General features: G+C 34.2%; 1 protein-coding gene across 3 annotated transcripts in view; it reads left to right on the top strand.

Annotated features, from left to right (window-relative positions):
- Positions 1-23,504, top strand: part of ARID4A (AT-rich interaction domain 4A) — a 56,274-nt gene extending 32,770 nt beyond the window's left edge. For 2 of the 3 annotated variants that reach the window (XM_016128975.2, XM_016128976.2), the window contains exons 15-24: positions 208-439; positions 3,007-3,254; positions 6,055-6,252; positions 9,497-9,581; positions 10,631-10,832; positions 12,357-13,478; positions 13,714-13,818; positions 17,155-17,361; positions 17,935-18,081; positions 21,615-23,504. In XM_016128975.2, coding sequence (XP_015984461.1) covers positions 208-439; positions 3,007-3,254; positions 6,055-6,252; positions 9,497-9,581; positions 10,631-10,832; positions 12,357-13,478; positions 13,714-13,818; positions 17,155-17,361; positions 17,935-18,081; positions 21,615-21,718 — 2,650 coding nt within the window. In that variant the 3' untranslated portion in view covers positions 21,719-23,504. The remainder of the gene's footprint in view (positions 1-207; positions 440-3,006; positions 3,255-6,054; positions 6,253-9,496; positions 9,582-10,630; positions 10,833-12,356; positions 13,479-13,713; positions 13,819-17,154; positions 17,362-17,934; positions 18,082-21,614) is intronic. The other variant, XM_016128977.2, reaches the window with a different exon arrangement.
- Positions 23,505-24,810: the final 1,306 nt, after the last annotated feature.

The following is a 24,810-nucleotide window of genomic DNA, read 5'->3' on the forward strand; positions in this document are numbered from 1 at the left end:
TTTCAGTAAGAAATTTTATTTTATGATCAATATTTCTGTTTATAATCCTTTAGAAAAAAAAAAACAGGAAATTAGTAGCATAGAAAAAGTACTTAAAAGAAAGATCTTAATTTTTACTTTTTAAAAACATGAGTTTTAATGATACAGTATTCAAGTTAAATGTAAAGATTATTTATTATTTATTAAAAAGAAATATTGTTTGTTTAGGTACCTTTATGGTTTTGAGGAGTACTGCCGTTCTGCAAATATTCAGTTCAGAACTATTCACCACCATGAACCAAAAGTAAAAGTGGAAAAAAAAGACTTAGAAGAATCAATGGAAGAGTCTCTAAAACTAGACCAAGAAATGCCTTTAGTAGAAGTGAAGAGTGAACCTGAGGAAAATATTGATTCAAATAGTGAAAGTGAAAGAGAAGAAATAGAATTAAAATCTCCAAGGGTAAGTAGTTAATACTAGTTTTATCCGGTTTATTTCAAGCATTTAAAATTTTTTTATTATGAGCATTTTCAGATATGCACAAATATACTTAAATGAACCTAGTTTATTTTCCAATATTTAGTTATATTTTAGCCAGGTTAGCCTAGCTACTTTTTAAAAAACATATCATATTCTATTTCTTCTACCTGAAAACCATTCCTCCTGTTGTTTTTTGTTTGTTTCTGTTCAAGTCATTCTCATCTGAGGTTAACCTCAAATATTCACCTCGCATTCCCTCTAATATTGCTCTTTTTATCTGTAATTTACTTACTTATTCTGTTTATTGTTTATTGTTTCTTTTACCCCACTCTGCACTAGAATCACACCTCATGAGTACAGGAATAAGTGTTTGTTCTGTTTATTGGTGGATCCCAGGCATATAGAATAGTGGCTTACACACAGTAAGGACTTATTAAATAGTTGTTGCATGGATGAATCTCCTTTTTATAACAACTGCGTTCTCAAACAGTGCGATCTTTTCTTTCTCTGTTACTCCATAGCACACTGTACAGCTGTTGTATCTGTTTTTTCAGGCTCTGCCTTGTTTTCTAGTCACGTGAACACTGGTATTATAATGCTTCCTCTCCATTAGTGTATGAGTCCTACGAAGGAATTGTCATCCACTGTTTTGATCTTTGTCAAATGATGTCTACACAAAAGGATTTATCAAATTTTAGGAGAAATAAAATTTATCACACTATCAAACAAGTTCAAAGAAGTGACTGTAATACGTGTTATTTTTTCAGTAAAATAATATTTAGTGAAAGAGGTGAAATCACCTGAAAAATGCTCAGAAACCATTTTTTAAATATTGTCAATTCTGATTGTCATCTACAAATGGAATCTTCTACTGAATTTTGTGAAACACTCAAATTGGTTTGTTTTCTTTCTAAAATTTTTAATTTTTAAAAATTGTAAATACATATAACAAAATTTATCATCTTAACCAACTTTAAGTTTACAGTTTAGTGGCATTAACTACATTCACGTTGTTGTGCAGCCATTACCACCATACATCTTCAGAACTTTTTTCATGTTGCAAAATTGAAACTGTACCCATTAGAAAATAATTCCCCATTCCTTTCTCTCTCAGCCTCTGGCAACCAGTGTTCTACTTTGTGCCATAATGAATATGACTACTCTAGGTACTTCATATAAGTGGAATTATACAGTATTTGTCCTTTTGAGATTGGCTTATTTATTCAGCATTATGTCTTCGAAGTTCATCTATGTATGTGTCAGAATTTCCTTCCTTCTTAAGACTGAATAATATCCTTATTGTATGTACTGTGGACATACTTTTTTGTCATTACATAAAGACCTTTTTCATCTTATGTAAAAGATCTGCAGAGTCCTGCATAGTATAGATGTATCATAAATTTACCTTCCTCAAGATTTTCTCCCCAATTTTTTATGATTGCAAACAGTGCAGCAGTAAATGTGATTGTTAAAATGTCCTCGTAATTTATTTGAATATAAGGGGCAGACTTCTAAAAATGGGATTTCTGAGACAAAGGTATACAGACTGAAATTTTGATAGAAAACAGTAGCTTTCATTCATTTACCTACAGATTATTTAAAGAACACCTGCTATGTGCCATATACTCTCTAGATGTGAAAATGTAGAAGTAAATATGACAGAGTCCCTGCTCTCACAGAACTTACATTTTAGTTCTTAGTGATAAGAAAAATAAATGTCTTTTTCTATCTCTGAATTTTAACTAACACATTGTTAGGAACTAGGGAAAACATTTGTTACACTGACATATTAATTGTAATGTATTCTCGTGCTCCCTAAATTATTGGCTCTTTGATTAAAAAAGTGAGGATTAAACTCACTTTATTCCAAGTAGAGGGGAATTCTGCCAGTTGTAGAGGTTGACTTAAAGAAGAATTTAGTAGATATTGAAAAGGCTTACAGTTTCACGGTCAGTTGATGATGCAGCAAGAGGCTGGGTAAAGACTGCTAGTGATAGGACAGTATACTGCAGGCCCAGTGAGCTCTTCAGATACTCATTCAAAGAAATCACCTCTCTCTTTTGGCCACTGATGTAGTTCAGTTCTTCAAAAATGTAGTGGCACAGAAATACAGCGATAATGTAAATGAAATCCTAAAAAACAGAATTAGAGATCACAGAGCTTTAAAAAGGTCCATAATTAAGAGGGTTGATATATTATTATTCACAACTTACATGACCGATGTTTAGATAATTTTTAAAACTTTTGTTGTTGTCAAGAAATATTAAAAGTGAGAAAATAATGTAGTGAAGAAGGAACATTTTTATTTTTTAAGTATCTATAACCAAGGGTCATAGTAAACCTGGACCTAATTAAATAATTTACATGGGTTATTATTTTACTTTCGAGAGGAAGAGAAAAATATACAGGAGTTGATGGGTTGTCATTGTCATGTCTCAAGCCAGAAAAAGGCTAGTCATTGCTGTGAAGATTTAAGAAAAAGATATTTTTCTGCTTCCTCCCCCCATTGGTAATGATAGCTATTTTAAAGCTTTTATCCACTCTACTAGGGACGAAGGAGAATTGCTCGAGATGCAAATTCTATTAAAAAGGAAATTGAAGAAGAGAAAACAGAAGACAAATTAAAAGATAATGATATAGAAAATAAGGACGTAGATTACTATGAAACTACAGAGAAAAAGGAAAATGACCTACTACTGGGGAGAAAAAATACGCCAAAGCAAAAGGAGAAGAAAATAAAAAAGCAGGAGGATTCTGACAAAGACTCAGATGAAGAGGAAGAAAAAAGCCAAGAGAGGTACATTATCTTATTTTGTTCTCCAGAAGCACTTGTCTGAGATACAGCAGCTCTCTGTTCCTGCTTAGATATTCAGGTTTGAGGGAATGTTTTCTTATTGGGACTTCCATTCCTCTTGTCTAATGAAGGTGAGACACATTGTGAAGATGATGTGTATCGCCTTTCGGAATTGGAGAATACACTGGTCGCACCATTTTAATAGCACTTGTGCCCTAAACAGTGGCCTCAAAGAAGGCTGCGTCACCCAGTCAAAAGAAAGGTCCTGCACTTGACAGCAGGGAAGGGAGCTGGAGAAAAATGGAGGAAGTGGACAAGAGGAAACAGCGACAGCAAAAATTCCATTTTAAAAAAGGTACAATGTGGGAAAGCTAACAAACACATGGGTGCACAGTACTAGCAGATGTTTCTGTGTGTTAGCTTCATCTAAGACATTTTTCTTTTTCAAGTTATCGTATTAGATTAAGTGGCATGCACCCCTGATTCTTGTTTGAAAAGTACATTCTTGCCCCACATCACACCAATAAATTTCAGCTTTTTAATGTCCATCCTGTTTGCTGTTGAGTGAAAACTGTATTTTTTTTCCGTGTATTATATACATGTATGGACTGAATTGACTTAAAATAACCAAAGATTAGGCAGTCCAGCTAGATCACAGTAATATCTTTGTTTAGCTGGCCATTTCTGTGTTGTCAAATAGATTTACTAATTTTTATTACTACTAAAAAATGAATTTTAATTCAGCAACAATAGCATAACACACTTACTTGTAATATAAGCTTGCCTCCATAGTTATTTTTCAATTATTACATGATCTTGAATTTTCTAGAAATTTGAGTAGGTAAGCAAAATTTGGGAAAAGTGGCCTGCCTGTTGCATACAACTAGTGGCTGACATCCATCTGAAAATTAACTATTGAGAAAATATTTGTTAAAAATAGGAATGATTGGTGAGTGGGAGAGAGAATTTTATGATTCAGTAAAGAGGTACAGGAGCTTGCACAATTACTGGTGGATTAGATTAGTGAATAAAGAAATTCTGTAGTGGAAAATAATTAGGATTAGGAAATGTAGGAGGAAATAATTGGAATTGAGAATAACGAAGTGAGTGTAGTATTTCAAATATATGGACAATAAAATTAAGCAAAGGTGAATCACTTAAAAAGTAGGGCTTAACTATGTGTGAAGTTTTGTTAAAAATAACCATCAAAACATGTATATTATAATATGTATATAATACATAAAATATAATGAGTATAGATAAATAATATGTGCTTTTAACTCTTTTCCCATATAGAAAAAAAATGCAGCTGACTGCCAACGTTAATTTAACATCACATGTAGGAATGCTACATTTCCTACAATTTGACATTTTCAGCGATTGAGAATTACTATATTTTGCAAATGGAAATAACACTACTAAAAACAGAGTGCTATACATAGAATAATGTCATTTGTTTCCAAAGACTATCCATATACTAGAGCAATGGGAAAATAATAATATATGTGAGATATTTCATAGCAAACTTTGGGGGTAAGGTTAGGACTAAAAACTGCAGCCACAAGCGCTGCTGGCAAGTATTCCCGGGGCAAACAGGAAATGGGTTAAAAGCCTTTGTAATTGATATATAAATGGAACAAATGTTTTAGAGAAAATGTCAGAAATATATAATGAAGAAAAATATTTCCTTTTATTAAATAAAAATCGAATATATAGACAAACATAGTCTCTATTCTCATTCTATAGCAGGAATCATGGAAATGGGAGATGTCTTTATCTATAGAGATTTCAGTTTTAAGTAGATTCTCTCATAATGTTTTAAAATTACCCTATCTGGCTATAATTGGAAGGTGCCCTTGGAGAGAAAACATTCCCATGGCAAATGGGTTGTCAAAGTTTTTTATGTCAGATCCCCTGGTGGTCTCTGAAGTAATACCCTGTTGTTTATTATAGAGTACAGTACCTCCTTTTAATCATTTAAACTCTTGTGACACTAGAATGACCTTTGATGCAGATCTCTACTGAATCCGTGCAGGGTTAACACAGAATATTTTATTTGTAAAAATATTAAAAGTATTGTTGGCCCTCCCAATGTAAATCTCCTTTATACCCAATTATCAAAACAGAAGCTAATGGGAGATGAGTAAAAACAAATAGAAGTCAGTACAAAATACCCAAAGATTTTTTTCTCCTGCTTTCTGTCCCATAGTTTGAACAGGTGACCTGATAGTCAAATATCTATTGTTTCTTTGTTAGTTTGGGGAAATCTTTAAAATATAAACCAGTTTAAAAGATATGGCACTAAGACAGATAGCCTTTGCTCATTTTTTGGTCTACAAAAAATAGTCTTGTTAAGAACCATTCTAAATTGAGCAGAAAATAGTAATAAATTAAATTCAAGACATTTTAGTTACAGGAAGCTACAAACTATCATTAGGTAATTTTTCCATGTAAGGTGATACTTGAGTATGAATTCTAAAGACTTTTTCAGAGCAAATGGTTCTTACTTTGTTTTACCAAAAGTAACTTATTTAACTCCACATCATCATGAACTGTGATTATTGATTGGCCTTTAAGAAGTATGGATTTACTTTTAGTACAGTGCACCTTTACAGAATGAATAAATTTCTTAGTAAATAGTCCATAAAAATCTTCTCCTTCTCCTCCTTCTTCTCCTCCTCCACTGACATGCTATTAAGGTAATACTTAGGTTGTGACTATTCTACATGTTGGATTCTTTTAGCATATATTAGTTCATTCTCCATTAAGTTATTAGCCTTGTCAATGTTATAACTTATTGCAGGGAAGAAACTGAAAGCAAATGTGACTCTGAAGGGGAGGAAGATGAGGAAGACATGGAACCCTGCCTGACAGGAACCAAAGTGAAAGTAAAATATGGACGAGGGAAAACACAGAAAATCTATGAAGCCAGTATTAAAAGCACTGAAATTGATGATGGAGAAGTTTTATACTTGGTACATTACTACGGATGGAATGTCAGGTAAGCAAGAAATGTATTTTCTTACTATTGAAATTTCTGTGGTTCAAAAAGATCAAATTAATGTGAAGAACCAAAGCAAATGGTATATATGTATTTACAAAGCACACCTTATATCCTAATTTTCCAAGACTTCCAACATTCTCACTGTTTTACTAGCTGTGTCAGTACTTCTAGCCAAAGGCTACTTGGATCATATCTGAAGTTTAAAAAATTGGATTTAGTACTCATTTACAGTGAGGAAGAATGCACAGCATGGAGATACTATGGGATGACTCAGTAAGAGGGTGTTAGAAGAATAAATGAAAGCTCAGGGCACCACCTTTGGGAACAGCCATAGCCCGGGAGTCTGTGGGAACACCTGTAGGACATAGGCAGGGAGCCAGGCCTACAGCTCTCAAGAGTGCAAGTGGGTTTTATGTTTACTTATTAAATTTATTAGAAATCAAGCCTGTGTCAAATATTGTAATGATTCTGAATGGGTTAATAAAAGAATGTTAGAAAGGACTTAGATTTGAGTTTCTGTTAGGTGATTTGGGGGGAGGGTTTAAAGAAATGGGGCTTTGCTCCAGTTTGGATGCTATCAAGAAATGGAGTTAATTCTGTAATTGGTTATCTTAATATAAAATATATAATATATATGTAATATATATTACATGACATGTATGTTTACTTTATCACATAGTATTGTATATTATAGACCAATGGTAATGCTGTAATTTGTGAAGAACCCGCAGTCAGGAAAAAAGGATGTTTGGTCAATTTTGTGGCTTGGACAATGTTCCTGTTTTTTCTGTGTTTACACACAATTAGGGAGTGGTCTTGTTTTTTTCTTGATCCATCACAGTCATGTAGCAGACTTGTTTGATACTGATGGTCTGTGAAAATGTTCATGTTCAACAGGAGAAGAACACAACCTAGCTATGACTGCCAGATCACCTCTGTAGCAACACTAAGGCCCAGCTGATGATAGTACTGGGCCAGTTCCTGAATGTCAGGGACGACTTTTCTCTTTCTCCTTTAGAAATTCTGTGTGTTTGATATATCTGCTTTCTCTGTTTTTGTTTGGAGCCAGAGTGCTCCAGAGTTTCCCTGCATACTCTCAGTATACTCTCTTATGCCTCAAGATAAAGTACCTACTTTGTAGAGATGTGAGAAATAGTGGTAATACCTGTGTTAACATACAAAGTGCTTAGAACAATGCTGGGCACTTAGTAAATGCTCTAGTGTTAACTCTTTTTAAAGAGGGAGAGTTAGGTTTCTTTCATCTCGCATCATTTTAAAAGAATTTTGGTTTATTGCATAGAAACCTTTAAATTTTTTCTTTTTTCTCAAACCAGCCTATTCCCTTCACATTTCTACAAGCACTAGAAATAAACTTTTTAGTCTTTCTCACCATTGTTTTGTATGTACCTATCGTTGAGTTCATGGGGAAAGGACTACATTTACTAACTTTGAGTCACTACCTCTGCAGTTACAGCACATTATGGTCTTCTTGTTTCCTTGGATTCGGTCCAGTTCACAATCATCTGTTCTTATTTACCATCTGTGTGTGCCTATTCTTCTGTTCTGCTTTCTAGAACTTCCCCTTCCTATTATCTTCTCTCTCATCTTTTTAATGTTTTATTGTATGATTCTTCTTAACAGACCTTTTTATTGTATGCTCCTGTTCTTCCTAAATAGTTACTTAACTGGTTCATGGTTTTTCACTGCCTTCTCATACTTACAAAAGCTGGTATAATTCTGGTCTACTCATTGACATAGAGCCACCCTGAAAGAACCTAGTTGGAGTTCTAAAACAGGGTACCATGGACAACTGTGAGGGGAGTCCTGGTCTCTTAATTAAGAAATCCTTGGATTACCCTTGGGTGGCAATATTAATGCTGGAAATACCTATATGACACACTGTGGTGACCAGGCCAGTGTGGCCTGGATCAGGTGTACTCCAGATCAGGCCTGTGCTTCTTGGTTGTCCAGTATGTCCTGTGGAATTTTGGAATTGGGTTGAGTTGCTCATTCCTTCTTTGTTAGTCCTGGACCAGATATGTAACTTTCCTATTGCATTTATCAGATTATACTTGGTTTTACTCTATGTCTGTCATTCACACCAGACTACAAAGTGCAAGGGTCTTCCTTGTTCTCCCTGTTATTCTCTACATGCATTTTATGCAGTGCCTGGTATGCTAGTAGGTCCTCAGTAAATGCCCAAATGAATGAATATTTCTAAATAAGGTAAGAATGTACAGATACTTAGCCTGGTGAGATGAAGATATTGGGTTGACTCAGGAGGAGATAGTTTTCAAATCATAGTGTAGGTAGCCATGGTATGTCAACGGAAACTTGTGGATATTGGAACTGTGTCCTTACTTTGCACAGTTCCATGGTAACTGGATTATGAAATGAAGGTATGGTTTCCATTAACATGATGTAGTTCAAAGCAAGGACTGCTTGTAATTTTCTGCTTAAATGTTCAGATTTTAGATTTTTTGCACCAGGCACTGGAGCTCCTATAGAGCTCTATAAATACCTATGTATTTGCATAATGTAAGAACTGTTATTTAGTTCTAGAAAGCTTAATTTCTTATTTGCCCCTAATTAGTAACCTGGTCTAACTATATTGGAATTCAAAAGTAATGTCAGGATTTTTGAAAAAAGGTACAGGGGAAGTGAGGGGTGTTCAACATGAGCTAAACAGAATAAACTTAGGTAAAAGAAAGGAAATATCTCTAAAAAATTTCAGAGTCTTGAACTTTTAGTTCAGAATAAAATTTTATTAGAAATACTAGAGGCTAGAGAGAGTTCTTGGAAGAAAAGAGTTGAAAAGGACTTCATATATCTGGAACTGATCATATTAAATTTGCATTCACCTAATTTATCTTCGAATTATTTGGTCAATAAAATGAATTCCAGTGCAGAATCAGTTTATTTCATTAAGCTGAGATCTATGGAAATTGTAGAAAACAGAGCAGTTTAAACAGTTGAATTTATTTAGAGTTTGCTTACCTAGCTCTCCCTCTAAGACTGTTTATCTGAATTCTCTTGCCTTGTCCTATTTTTGGCAGGTATACAAAGCACTTACCTAGTACAGTGGCTGGTACCTGTTACCAGCAAACCTGTTCCTGTGCCATTCAAATTTCCGCCAACACTAGAAACAAATACTTTAGTTTATCTCACTGTTGTTTTTATTTGGTAAATACATTTCAAATAAGATATTATTGTGAATTTTTAATATATTCTTTATTTTAAGGTATGATGAGTGGGTAAAGGCTGACAGGATTATCTGGCCTTTGGACAAAGGTGGACCAAAGAAAAAACAGAAGAAAAAAGCTAAAGTATGTTCATACATTCATATCCTTTATGATAGGTACAGAAATTATATCATATTTTTTATAAATCTTGTTTCCTCACTGTAATAATCTCGATTCTTTTAAGGTAATTGTGATTTTTTTTTCCTTATAATCCAGAAGGTACAAAAGTGAAAAATATAAACACATTACCACATTGTTTGGGGAAAGATGAAAACCAGTGACCCTCTAATGCTCAGGCTTCAAACTCAAGTGCTAATAGAGCAGCAGTCCCCAACCTTTTCGACACTAGGGACCAGGGCTCCTATGAGAGGTGGAGCTGAGGTGATGATACTAGCTCTGGGGAGCAGCTGCAAAGACAGACAGATGAAGCTTCACTGGGAGGTGGCCCGCTGCTCACCTCCTGCTGTGCAGCCCAGTTCCTAACAGGCCGTGGACCAGTACCAGTCTGTGGCCTGGGGCTTGGGAACCCCTGCCATAGAGGCTATATATAGAGAGGGTAAAGTAGGACTGATAGTGACCCAAAAAGACATGTTCCTCACCTAGAAAGGGTGGAACTAACCACTCTGCTGTGGGATGCAGGGTCTGGGTTCCCAGATTTCATAAATTTTTAAGACAACTGTATTTTTTAAAATGTGAAATCTGATTTTTAAATATTGGAAGCTAATATTACATTTTAAAACACATACCTACCAGTCAGTTGTATCCTCATGCACACACTCAGTTTTCAAACTTTGTGGTAGAGATTCGCCTTGTGTTTTGTCTGTTTTATGGTAGATCTCTTTCATTTCCTCAAGGAATAGTAAAGGAACAAGAGGGGTGCTTAGTTGTTGTACAGCTTTCTAATACAACAACTCTGACCTTTACTATATAATTGCAGTGTTATAAACTGTGGGACATCATATTCATAAAAGTACAAAATATGTTAGAAAACTATTGTAATTTTTCTGTTAGTACGGATTAGGAAACATATATGATATCTAACCTTTTTGAATTATAGTTTTCCTTGAAGAAACAGAATGTTTATTTTTCATAAGGCATGGGCCCTTCTCATACATCTTGTTGTTGTTATTCAGAATAAAGAAGACAGTGAAAAAGATGAAAAGAGGGATGAAGAGAGGCAGAAGTCAAAACGGGGACGACCACCTTTAAAATCCACCCTTTCATCAAACATGCCATATGGTTTGTCTAAGACTCCAAACAGTGAAGGAAAATCAGGTACCAGAAGTGCTCGCAGCAATATGCCAGACAGCTCACCTCTGTCAAATGGAATGGAAGGTGCTCAATTTTGAGGATCACTGATTTTTTAAAAATCAATAATATAAATACAATGTCAGTCGTGTGAGAAATTCATAGAAAGTGATCTAGGTTTTTAATCTCATATTATTTAAACTACAAAATTGGAAGAAAATTTATTTTAGTATAACATGTTTACTTAAAACTTAATGATGTTTTGGTTTAATTTGGAAATACCTTTTCTTGTCAATATTGTAGAAATAGTCTATTTTATATTAAGGATGGGTTAACAAGCCATGCATCCTACTGTGTGCTGCACTGTCCTTTAAAGCATGCACCAGTGTCTCCTGTAATCCAGTGCTGTCACCTAGGATCTTTTAACAAAGCTGCGATTATGCTGTTCAAAGAACACAAAATGATGTGGTATAGACATGTTTTGTGATGAATATAGGTGAACTTATTCTTATTTTACGTTTTTTCCCATTTTTCTACCTTTACATGTTTTTCCATGTAATTTAAGAAATATTAAATAGTTGCCTTATATAAAAATGTCCCTCCTTCAAGGAAAAAGCTGTTCCGAACTACAGGATTGCCATTAATACATATGTTGCTTGTGTGCAAATTAGAAAAGGGCATTCTTCCTCCTCTTTACTGCCATCTTCTGGAAGGTTGCAATAATACACAGATGCAAGCTGTTTACAAAGTGAAAGATGCCTTCTTATATGTCATGACCTCATGCATTGTACAACCTTCAAAACTATACATAGTAGTCTTGTTAAACTACATATAAAAGAAGTCCTTTTTTTAAACATGAGAACAAATGAATTCTAAATTCTGTATATGGTAAAATCACAAAATTATATACCTTTTAATTTACAAAATTAATTTAATTTTGCCTTTTTGAACTTCTTCAGAATATGCGAACCATGTGGGCAGAATTTTTATATTTTACAGCTCTTATGCAGTCTTAGAACCCTACTTTATTTTAAAAATTCTCTGACTTAAAGAGAATGATTGTGTTTGCAAAAAGGTAGTGAGCCTATACTTCCATGTCTCCTAATCAGAAGAGTATTTAAAGTTTTGGAAATTCAAATCACTCATTTTGTTTGTCTCTTCTTTCCAGAATTATTTTAATTAGAATGTCCTAGTCCTTTCTAAGGACACAAAATGGCCAACATATTTATTAATCAGTCCCTGGTAGGTCTCAGATCAAACTACTTTATAACTTCATATCTCAGTATTAGTCCTTTGAGTTATCTGAGGATTATCATAGCCTTAAATATGATACTAGTGAAAATTGCAAAATAGTTCTTTTACAGAATTAGGATAGTAATATTTTCTGTGTAATGTATTTTTACATGGAATTTATTTGATATCCTTCCCCCTCCCTCCACACACACACATTTTGGCACAAATATATGATTAACTTTAATCAGAAATTTCTATATAGAGGTATTTAGAGGTACATGATCAATAGTTTTATTTGTCTTTGGTAGAATTCTTTATTATAAAATTACTTTGATAATCAAGATAGAAAACTTTCTAATATAACATTTCCTTTTGTAGACTCATGTTCATCTGATAGTGAAACAGAAGACCTTTTAGAAAAGAATTTAATGAATGAAGAACTTTCTCCTGATAGTAAAGAAGAACTAGAAAAAAATGAAAATTTAAATGCTGATAAACTAGACGAAGAAAATCCAAAGATGGCTGCACATATCTTAAAGGAAAATGATAGAACTCAAATGCAGTCTTTAGAAAACTCAAAGTTAGATGTTGGAGAGAATGAACAAATAGTACAGATTTTTGGAAATAAAATAGAACAAGTAGAAGAAGTTAAGAAAGAGGTAGAAAAATCCCCTAAAGGAAAAGGAAGACGAAGCAAAACAAAAGATCTTTCTCTAGAAATTATAAAAATGTCATCATTTAGCCACGATGAAGCAGGAAGTGAACCTCATATGGAATTTTCTTCATTAGAAAGTAAAAACTTTTCTTCTACTATTGAAGATGACATTGACCAATGTGCAAAAGAGAAAAAGTTGAAACGGAAAATACTGGGACAGTCATCACCGGAGAAAAAAATAAGAATTGAGAATGGAATGGAAATGACAAATAGCATATCTCAAGAAAGGACGAGTGATTGTCTTGCATCCGAGGGAATGAAAAACTTAAATTTCGAACAACATTTTGAAATAGAAAATGAAGGAATGCCATCATTAATAGCAGAATCAAAGCAATGCATTCAAGAATTGACTAGTGCAAAATTTGAGAGTCCAGCTGAAGAAACTGTAAATACTCCACTAAAAGAAGAAGAGGATGCAATGCCTCTGATTGGGCCTGAAACCTTGGTTTGCCATGAAGTCGATTTGGATGATTTGGATGAAAAGGACAAGACCAGTATTGAGGATGTAGTGGTTGAAAGCTCTGAGTCTAACTCTCTTGTTTCTATTCCACCTGCCCTACCTTCTGTAGTACAGCATAACTTTTCAGTAGCTTCACCACTTACTCTCAGTCAAGATGAGTCTCGAAGTATAAAAAGTGAGAGTGACATAACCATCGAAGTTGATAGTATTGCTGAAGAATCTCAAGAAGGTCTCTGTGAGAGGGAATCAGCAAATGGCTTTGAAGCCAGCATTGCCTCTGGTACCTGTAGTATAATTGTTCAAGAAAGAGAGAGCAGAGAGAAGGGTAAGGACTTTGTAGGGAGAAAAAATTAGCTTTATATTAAAACCAAAAATTAGTAAATTAAGAGTCTTAGGAACTCTTGATCTATAAAGTACGTGCCTGCCTTCCATCCCCCCTTCCTCCATTTCCTTTCCCCCCACCCTTTTTTAAACTGAACATGTACAAATCCATGTAGAGTAAAAAGGTGAGTAAATATACTTGCACCAGACTTTTTTCTAATTCTTTCCCCTTCTTTCAGGTCAGAAAAGGTCAAGCGATGGAAATAGCGGCTTATTGGCAAAAAAACAAAAGCGTACCCCAAAGCGAACAAGTGCTGTAGCCAAAAATGAAAAGAATGGAACAGGTTGGTATTTTTCAAAGCTGGGTTTAGTACAGTGTTAGTATTTTCAGCAGTTTGTTGGCTTGATCATTTGTGTCAGTTTTAAAATAAATCTGGTTTATTATGTTCTGAAAATAGCCTTTTCCATTAATTGTTAATCTGAGGTGCTTGTCAGTTTTGTTAAGAGCTGAGATAGCTGTGATTCTTTATGCTTATTTCCTTTTTATTTCTTATATAAAGTAGTTTAATATTAGAGCGACATATTTGCGTAACTTGAATAAAAAGAAAACATTTGCTGTGGTGGTAAAGGCAGATTAAATTACATTTCTGAATGGAATGTTTTCCTTTAGAAAAGCCAATTTCTAAACCGTATAGTAATTTTAAAACAAGGGGAAACAAAGTTCTTATTAAAAAAAAAAACAAGGACATTAGTAAATCAAAACAGATTACATGATAAACAGATTTATGTACAATAAAGAATAAAATTAAGTCACAGAATATAGTAGAAATAAACATGGTCAATTTTGACAACTTAAAGTTTTACCTTCAAAACCTGCCTCATACAAGTCTGAAAGAGAAATTCTAGGTTATAATCGATACATGTGCCCAAGAAGGAGCATAACATTTATAATAGGTAAAAGGCATTTCAGGTTTTCACTAGCTACATGTGGCTAGTGGCTGGACAGTACAGGTCTAGAGTATAGAGAAAGAGTGATGGGAAATGAGACTAGAAATGTAGCAGGAATTATACAGGGAAAATGAATAACTTTATAGTGGATAAGCCTGGCAGATACCACCTTAGTCAAATGGTCAAAGTGGATACCACCAATAATGGGACAAACTGAAATCACGTACCACCTGACAGGATGCAACAAGAAGAACGTAGCACATCTGTGATTTACTCTCAAAGATGCTTAACTTGAATGTAATCGTGAGAAACCATCAGTAAATTCAAACTGAAGGGTATTCTATAAAATAACTGGCTTGTAATTTTAAAACATGTCAAAGTCATGAAAATCAAAGGAAGAAGAACTGTTCCAGATTGAAGGAGACTGATGAGATGTGGCAACTAAATGCAGTATATGATGCTCACCTGGATCCTATTGCTCTAAAAGGACGTTATTGGGTCAAGTAGAAAAACTTGTATGGGATCTGAGTGTTAGATGATAGTAATATATTTGTGTTAATTTCCTGATTTTGATGGTTATATTACGGTTCTGTAGGAGTGTGGTGGTTTTAAAAACATCCACAAATTTGTTGATACTCTTCCCTTCAAGAGGCAAAGCCTTACTCCCTCCCTTTGAGTGTGGGCTGAATTTAGTGACTCACTTCTCACAAAATGGGAGTGATAGAGTACGACTTGGGAGAATAAGTCATAAAAGGCATCGCAAATTCCTCCTTGCTCTCCCTTGGATCACTTGCTCTGGGAGAAGTTAGCTGCCATGTCATGAGGACACTCAAGCAGTTTATGAAGAGGCCCATGTGGTGAGGAACTGAGCTTATGCTGCCAACAGCAAGCAAGAAACTGAGGCCTCCTGCCATCAGCCATGTGAGTAAGTCACCTTAGAAGAATATCCTTCAGCTCCAGTCAAGCCATCAGAGACCACAGCTTCAGGTAAAAGTTTGCCTGCAACCTTACCAGATCTCCTGAGCCAGACCACTCAGCCAAGATGCTCCCAGATTCTGACCCTCAGAAACCATGTGAGATATTAAACATTTGTAGTTTTAAACTATGTTTGGACTAATTTGTAGATAACTAATACAAGAATTTCTTATTTATAAGAAACACTGAAGTACTCAGGTGTGGTAGGGCAGCTTACATTCAGATGGCTAAGAAATACATTTTTTGGTAACTTTATAAATTTTCTGTAAGTTTGAAGATTGTCTCAAAATAAAGTTAAAAACATTAAAAAGGAAGGAAGAAAGAAGATGGATCAATTTTATTTTTTGAAAAGAATCTTTAGCTTAACTAAGGAAGTGAAAGAAGGAATGAATTAAAGAGACTTGGAAAGTAAAGTCACTAGGACTCAGATATGAGGAATTGGTTAACTAACATGGAATACAGGAGTAGCAGCAGGTTGTTGGAAGATTAATTTAGGGAATGTAGAGTTAGAAGTACTCAGTATTAGGAAAAGTGGGGCCTAGCACTTAGAAAAAAGTCTGTTTTTAGAAGATAGCTGTCAAAGGATTGCAAAACAATGAGATTGCTGTGGGAAAGTTGTAAAATGAGAAGAAAAAGGACCAAAAGGAAAAGTATGTGGGGTATCCCTTTATACGGGCCAGGAAGACTAGAGTAGAAACTGATCAGATATAAATAAAAACCAGTAAACACTAGTGGGTTTGAATAAGGAGTTTCAAATGCTATAGAATATTCAATAGGATTAAAATATATTCTTTGAATTTGGTGATCAAAGTGTTTGGGACCCTAACAAGAGCACAGGGACATGATTGGAAGGTATGGAAATCAGGATAACAAAGAATTTCTTTCAAGAAATATGACCCTGTACGGAAGACAGGAAATGCCACCTAAAGGGGAGAGTTTTCCTCTCTATCCCTCTTTCTCTCTCTAAGGGTGGGAAGCATCTAAACATGTTGGTGGACTCTGGAAAAGAAGTCGATGGTAAAAGAAGATGGTTACTGACATTAAGAATTTCAGAGGAGCCGGGAATAGATGGTTTTAAGAGTATAGCTGAAGAGATTAGTTTGCCCAGAAACGGTCTCTTTTTAAGGCCAAAAAAAGGGGCAATATAGACAGATACAGGTAGGGGAGGGGGCTGGGATATAACCCTCAACTTTGCCTTTTCAGCAGAAATCAAAGTTAGCTTTTAAAAGAGAGTCAGTAGGGTAGAGAGCTTTAAAAACAAAATTGAGAGAGAATTCTGATTTATTAAGTGAAAACCAGTAGCATCTCTAAGTACAAATTTGGTGAGAGGGCTGTAGAGCTCCAAACAAATATCTGTTCATGTATTATATAAAGGGAGTGTAGACATCAAGATATTTTTCGTGCTTTTGCATGTATATCTTTTGGTTAGTCCTCTTTTGGGTAGTTTTATGTTTTGTTTTAAACATAAATAGGGCAGTACTATCCATACGGTTTTATAACTGCATTTTCATTTAACTGTATATTGGCTAGTTTACCATTTTTGTTCATATGAACCTTATCATTCTTTTTAACAACTTCAGCAAAGTATTCAATAGTATATAATTTTTAACCATTTTCCTACTTGTGGGCATTTAGATTTCCATTTTTTTATACTGCGCATATGTAGGATACCAAAAAGTATAATTGCTGGGTCTGTTGCATTTCGATACTTGAGATTTTTATCACTTATGATCTGAGTCAATTTCTTCCTATTACAGGACAAAGCAGTGATAGTGAAGATCTTCCTGTCCTAGACAATTCAAGCAAATGTACCCCAGTAAAGCATCTTAGTGCATCTAAGCCGCAGAAGCTTACGCGATCTCCCGCAAGAATATCCCCTCACATCAAAGATGGAGAAAAAGATAAACACAGAGAAAAACATCCGAATTCATCCCCTAGGACATATAAGTGGAGCTTTCAACTCAGTAAGAAGCTTATAGAAAACTTGAATGTATATTGTAAAGTGATGTATACCTTAAAATGTTAAAATAAGGAATAGTGATTAGCAAATTCACTTATTTAGATTTCCAAGTATTATTTTATTAGTAATCACCATTTGTTATCTTAAATACAAATCCATTTCTTTTTATAATACTAACTTCATAAATATTGACTGGAGGAAGTTCTCTAGTTATAAGATTTGTATGATTTATATAACTGATGAAACTGAAATTCCCTTTCTAGTGTTGACAATTGACTAATAAATAAGGAAATGATCAATACAAAGAAACTATTTAGATAAATATAATTCTCGATCAGAGTTTCTGTGTGTTGATGGGGTTTTTTAATCATTTAAATAATACATCAAGTAATAATGTTAATATAAAAAATTCGGGAATTTAATGTCTTCCCTGTTTATAGAGGTTTATTTGCATTAATATGGTAGGTTTTAATAAACTAAAGATTTTGATGATTTATGAGTTGGACTTTTAATAGAGCTGCCATATTTTTTTCTATTAGTATTATTTTAAAATTCTAATTAACTTTTTTCCTTTAAGATGAATTAGATAATATGAACAGTACAGAGAGAATCTCTTTTCTCCAAGAAAAACTGCAGGAAATCAGAAAATACTACATGTCTTTGAAGTCAGAAGTTGCAACCATTGACAGGAGGAGAAAAAGATTAAAAAAGAAAGACAGAGAAGGTAATATGATTATAAGTTTTCTCTCTATTTTTCAAATATCCTTTCTATCATTTTAGAAGATTTGTGTTTGTCACTCCTCAAATATAATAAGCATTTATTAATTGTTGTTTTTAGATTTCTAGTATTCTGTGTTGCTATTGTTGAAGTGAGTCAAAAACTAAATTAATGAGACTCTTGAAAGACTCAGCAAACTGTTCTGCAAAATGTGTGATTTTACTGAATGTGGTGGGTTCTCAAGAAGAAGGTTACACCCTCTGAAATTCACTCTGCTCAAGAAACATTTATTGGCTGCCTGTTAACAGGCACTGTATTTGTTATGAGGGTCACTAAAATGAATAGGCAAATGGCTTATCATCAAGGAGATTATCTTGTTGGGATCATAAGTCATTTCCTAAGCAATTACTATATAAGATAGTGCAGCTTAACAACATTAATGCATATATACAATGTGCTAGGACCTCTTCTAGGTGATGGAAGTACAGAGATGAATGAGATACCGTCCTTGATCTCAAATTTGTTAATGGCTAGAGGGATAGCATGTGATCAGGGTCCCAAGAGTGCTAGTAACAAGTAAAGGAGTTTGTGAAAGGGGAGATTACTTTGGAGTAGTCCTAGAGAGAGAGTAGTGTCTGACCTGGACCTTAAAAATATATAGGATTAACTTCTAGTTTAACATTGACATGTTCATGTCAACTCTATCCCCAAGCCCCACTTAAATACCATTAAAGGAAATCAAAAGCCCTTATACCCACAAGGACAAGAGACTGAGACAGCAGACTATGGCAGACAAGAAATATCAACAGTATATCTTTTAGAAGCTAAGAAGCAGATAAACTACTGTACCTATCCTAGCAGATAAAAGAATGCCAAAAGCTAAGCTTTTTTATTCTTACAGTGGGACAAAACAAGAAAAAAGCCAGTTCATACCACATTGCCCTAGAAAAGCTCCTGAAGGCAGGGTTGTAGGGTAAGGTTGGAAAATGGAGGTTGGTTGAAAATGGAAGGAGACATTGGATCCGTTTTCCCTACTTTGTATAATGAATTACCTTTCCCACAACTCTATCATAAACTAGGAAATTAACTTATTGGAAGGTGAGAGGACACCATAGGCTTGTAGACTCAGGGATACCAGTGATAGCTGAATGTGAGGGTTAAATGCTAAATCAAAAAGAATGAGTTTGAGCAACAGTTTGCAATACTGAATGGTGAGACTTCTATGCTTTTACAACCCAAAGATCTTATCCTCTTGGCTCCCTGCTTGGCTTGGCAACCAAGCTTATGCTCATTCCTGGGAGGAGATTGAAGGATTCCTCTGAAGAAACTGGACAACGCAAGAGAAATGATCTAATATAGATACCGACATTTGGAGGTTCCTGAACCAAAAAGAAAGATACTTGCTAATTACTACATGTGCAGTACCCAACATTGAAAAGCCTTGCATACTCATGCACAGCTCCCAGTTCACTTTTTAATGTCCCTTTTTTTAAATATGGAATCCATAAGACCATATAGAATAGCCTCTACAGAAAGACAGAAACCAAAGTAGAAAATGAGAATAAAAAGGAACTTGGAAAAAACAGACAATGTGTATCATATAAAAACACAAAACTATAATTAACATTCAGTGATACGGGAAAGATATTACATTCTTGAAACAAGAATATGATAATATTAATAAAATTCAGAGAACAAGATGGATCTCTTAAAATTCAAAATGTGATAGCAGGAATAAAAAAAGTACTAGAAGGGATAGACAGCAAAGCTAAAGAAATCTCAGTAGGTCAAAAGACAATAGGGGAGAAGAATGAGAAGTATATGATTTGGGCAGGAGAATCAATTTCTGAATCATAGGATTTCTGGAAAAAGTACTGCATAAACATAGGAGGAAGTTGTTATCAAAGTAATATTGTAAGAAAAGTGTCCAGAACTGAAGGATATGAGATCGAAAGGACTGTGACCTTTATAAGTATCACACCAAAGCACATTATAAAATTTCAGAACCTCTGGATAAAGAGATTCTAAAAGCTTACCATATAAAGGTCCATACAAAAAAAAAAAAAAAAATGGTTCTCAGATTAGATTTCTCATGTCAGATTTCTTAATGTTGGCACTAGAAAATAGAAGCTAAGCTAAGAAGACAACATGAGATCCATCCAGCAAACAAGGAATCCCACAAAGGAAAACTGGAAAATCTCAAGGTGATGGTGAATGGAAGCTCTGGAATGACCATTGCGTAGCAGCCCTAGAAAGCAGCTACTCCAGGAATAGGAATAGGTGGGGAGGACCCCAAGAGGGCTCCTTCTTGAAAAAAAGAAAAAAGTAAATTATGTGATGGGCTTGCCTATACTGAGAAGTTTTTTTACCTATGGCAGATGATGAGTTGCTGATAGAATGACCTTTGTCTTGTGTGGTTTTGAATCATTCTGCTCTCTGTCCAACAGTTTTTAATTCCTAGATATATGATGGAGCAAATGGAAAGGGATATGTTTGGGATAAAAGGGATATGATTTTCATGTTTGTCCTTTAAATACTGTAAATAGCAAGAAGTCTTCACAGAACTTTTAAATACTAAAAGAAGAGCAAATTAACAAATTGAAATTTCTCCATAGGACCCTCAACAGTTTTGAGTTTCCTAAAGGTGATGTGTTTCAACTAAAAAGTTTCTTATTATACTCTTCCCTTTTTTGTTCTCTTAGTTTTTTGTAGGGCGAAGTGAATTATTAAAGTGAGACCATTAGAATTGTAGTAATGAGTTATATGTCATATTGGTAGGACACGCACACTGAACGAGATACACTTAAAATTAAAACTTTAAAATAGGAATTAAAACTTTACAAAACTTTTAAATTGGGCTAAGATTGGCAGGAAACAGGAGAGCTTTGCAAAGAAAGTGAAGATAAAAGTAAAAACTAAAAAATGACAAAGTACCTAATTCTTAAGGTAATGATCCTTAATCCATATTATGTCCTTTTGGAGAGTTACGTTAAAGTCACTTGAGGACTTTTTTCTAATCACTCACCCACACTTCCATCCTGATCTCTGTGATTCTGACACCTGAGCTAGATAATTACTGTTGCTTATGGGAATGCTGTATCCCTCAGGTGTACCAGGGCAGGATAAAGGTAGGAGGCCAAGCTTGTTATAAGAAATTTTCTGGGATAAGTGAATTCTCTTACAGAGGTAAAATTGGAATTTGTTATAGTGAGAATTTATTTCTGGTTGATCTTGTTTCTGATTTGGGGCGAGTTCCTTCCAGGGTATATTTCAAGTAGGGGTTTAAGAGTTTATATCTTTTTAGTCTTTACATTTTATGGTATCTTTTTTGAACTGAATTTTTTGAAATTTACTCATCAGAGACCAATTCTACTCAGTTGAGCCAACCAAATTTTTTGCTGACAGTTTGTTATTTTTTCACGCACCATTTAAGAAGACTATAATTAAGTGAATAATGATAAGAAATGTATTTCTAACTTGCCAGTGGCTCGGAATCTTTGATAGTTTTTGAGTCTAATGTCATTGTTTTGATTCTGCAGTGTCTCATGCAGGAGCCTCCATGTCATCTGCTTCGTCAGACACTGGAATGAGTCCCTCATCATCTTCTCCCCCACAAAATGTACTTGCTGTAGAATGCAGGTGATATTCATTTTCTCTACCTGGCCAGCAGTTTGCTGCCATGGACATATATCCAAAAACCCTGAAATACAACCACAGAAAGCACTCAACTGGTTTGACATTGCTAAGTATATCCTGTCTACTCTTCCAGGCTGGATTGTATCTATTTCCTTCTCTTTTCTTTTTTTCTGTTGGAAAAAAAAAAAAAAAAAAAAAAAAGCCGATTAATAATTGAAGGTTAGGCAGCCTGCCATATTTGTCATAATTTTTCCTCAACTTTTTTTCATTTTTTTTGTGAAGATAGAAAAGGGCACTTAGCAGATTTGAATTTGTATGATAAAGCTTTCAGGTGTTATAGAAATCATAGACAAGCAAGTGCACATGATAAACATCAAAATAGTATCCAGCTGAATAGTTACTGCTGCACTTTCACTAAGATGTATTTGAACACTTGGTGAGTTGGGGGTTTATGTTTTTTTTTTTTATTATTGTTGTTGTTTTTATTTCTTATTTTTGTGGAAGCACTTGCTATTTAGAACTGCCAAAGTATATGTTCAGCAGTGTGCCCAGGTTTAAAGGTGTAAATGGGACAAAATAAATTGTGAAAGGAAGTGTAGTTGACTGAAAACTACAGTTGTAATAAGTCTTCCACTTTTTATAGGATTTTTGAGCACACAATTATGCAAATATTTTAATGTTTATTAATGTTTACAGTGGAATTGTGAATAAGTTTTCAGTGGACTATCTTATCCCTTGACAAAAGTATTTTGTCTTTTTTCTATGTAATTTCAGAGTTTTTATTTTGTTACAAAAAGACAAAAATGAAATATATAACAACAATGAAGTTATTTAACAAGATTTCTAAAGCTGAAAATTTTGTGTAAAATAAGGTATTATCTTGCAACTTGTTAAATATATTTATTCAGACATTGGATGTTGTATTTTTATGTATTTTTTAAAATATTAATAAAATTGAAAAAAAGAAAATTCTAGGTTAATTCACTTTTTGGATGACAATAGCTCTCAGCTCAGCTGTCCCTTTTACAGGAGGTTGCATCCAGCAGCTTTGCCTGTATTGAAGGGAGTCTGTCTCAGTCCTTCAAACAGTATAGAACTATAAATGGGCATCTGGATCATTAAAGTATGTCCTTTAAAAACTTTGGCAGTCCTAGTATTTAAACTGTTTTGAGGATCAAATTTTTGGTTGCCCTTAAGATACTTTGTCACAGTTTTTATGTTTGCTATACTGCCGAATAAATTTATATCTCCCAAAGTTGAGATGCAACAACTAAGTAAAGCAACTATGTATGCTATGTCTGTGAATTGTTCCACAGACTGATACATTTTGTAAATAGGTCTTCCAAAATCATGTATTTAAAGCAGTTTTGCCATATACATTATGTAAAAAAGTGATTTTTTAAAATCAGTTTTTAAATTCATGTTTGTACATTGAAAGGGGTTTTTTTTAAACCTCTTTTTCTGTGTTTATAATATGCTGTAGAGTAATAACCTAGATGCTCTAGACTGTATATCAGGATCTGATTTATAAGAACAAAGTCAGAGCCAAACACTAGTGATGGCATAGCATTTCTGAAATCATTGTTTCTTAATTTCATTTTACAACATTGTGAACTTGTGATTCAGATTCCTTCCATTTTCACAGAGAATTAAAAACAAAAAAGTACTCTTGTAAAATGCACTTTTCTGTCTTTTCTTTGCAAAGCAGAAGTATTTCAATGTAAAGTAAAAAATGGAGCTCAGTGGGCAGTATTAATAAAGGCCATGTTTTAAACATAGGCTTTATATATTTAGTTTTCTTTTAAGTGATTGTTTTTTTCCTAAGTGCCAGTACTTACAGTTGGAAAATCAGACTTCACGAAACAGCATATTCAATATATTCTTTGGTCTTTACAATAAAATATTTCTGATCATTATAAAAATGAAAAGCATCATTCAAATGCAGTTGGAAGAGGCAGCCTTAGATTCATATATTAGCTATTTTAATGATTTCCTTCAGTACCAAATTCAGTAAATCTGAGATAACTAGTTGTCAGCTTGAATATTATCCCTTTTAATTGATATAAATCTAGTAATGAAGTATTGGGACCTTACTACAGAAAACAAGATTATATATTCATTGAATGAGTATATGGACACTGTTAAAATCTTTTATTCATGGCCTGGGAAAGATTATGAAAGTTAGGTATTAAATTCACATAGTAGGCATATTTTAAATTTAGCTAAACTTTGAATAGATAGGTCTTGCATGTGACTAAAAAAAGTATAAAGACACTCTTTAATATCTAAAATGGAAGGTGCTATCTATTAAAGTCCAGTTATTTGATGATTACGGAGATTTCTATTTTAGTATTCCATTGTGTACTTTTTTTATTTGTTGAGTTAAATGTCTAGCTTTCTAGTCCTTCACTAAGGGAGATGTTTGTACTTAGTACATACATGGCTTCTATGAAATTGCTTTAATTTATGGAAATCTATGTGAATTAGCTAATTTGCTTATATACCTTTCTTATAAGCCCTGTAATTTAACACAGCTATAAACATTGTGAAAGCATTTGATGCTGTATTCAACCACACATAAAAACTATTACCAGAATTCACTTATCAACAATTTATTTATTATCTTCTTTGAGCCAGGTGCCGTGCTAAGGCCCAGGAGCCCCAACAGTGAATAAGACAGAAAAAAGTCCACATATTCATGGAATATATAATCTAATGAGGTAGATGTTAAACAGTTAACCCGTGTAATTCTAAACTGCAGGCATGAAGTATATGAAGTTTTGGTGTGCCATGAGATAATAATACAGAGCCCAACATGTTTTAAAGGAAAGGTGGTCTGAGAAAGCAACAGTAAAAACTGAGCCCAGTCATGATCACGAATTGGCTAGGCAAATGGGAGAAGAAAGATCACAGAGAGTAAAGCGCTCTAAGCACATGCAGGAAGAGAAATTGGTGGAATAAGTCAGGACAGGAATAGATCTGAGGCAGGAGCCAGGTCAAGCAGAGCTATTCAGATGTTGCCCAAACCTTGCAGCTGCCCACCTCTGCTTTTTACTCCTGTCCTCATGAAGACTTTCATCCCTCCTTGTCCAGAGCTAT

This window comes from Rousettus aegyptiacus, unplaced genomic scaffold (assembly GCF_014176215.1).
Source record: "Rousettus aegyptiacus isolate mRouAeg1 unplaced genomic scaffold, mRouAeg1.p scaffold_m13_p_3, whole genome shotgun sequence".
Classification (NCBI taxonomy): domain Eukaryota; kingdom Metazoa; phylum Chordata; class Mammalia; order Chiroptera; family Pteropodidae; genus Rousettus; species Rousettus aegyptiacus.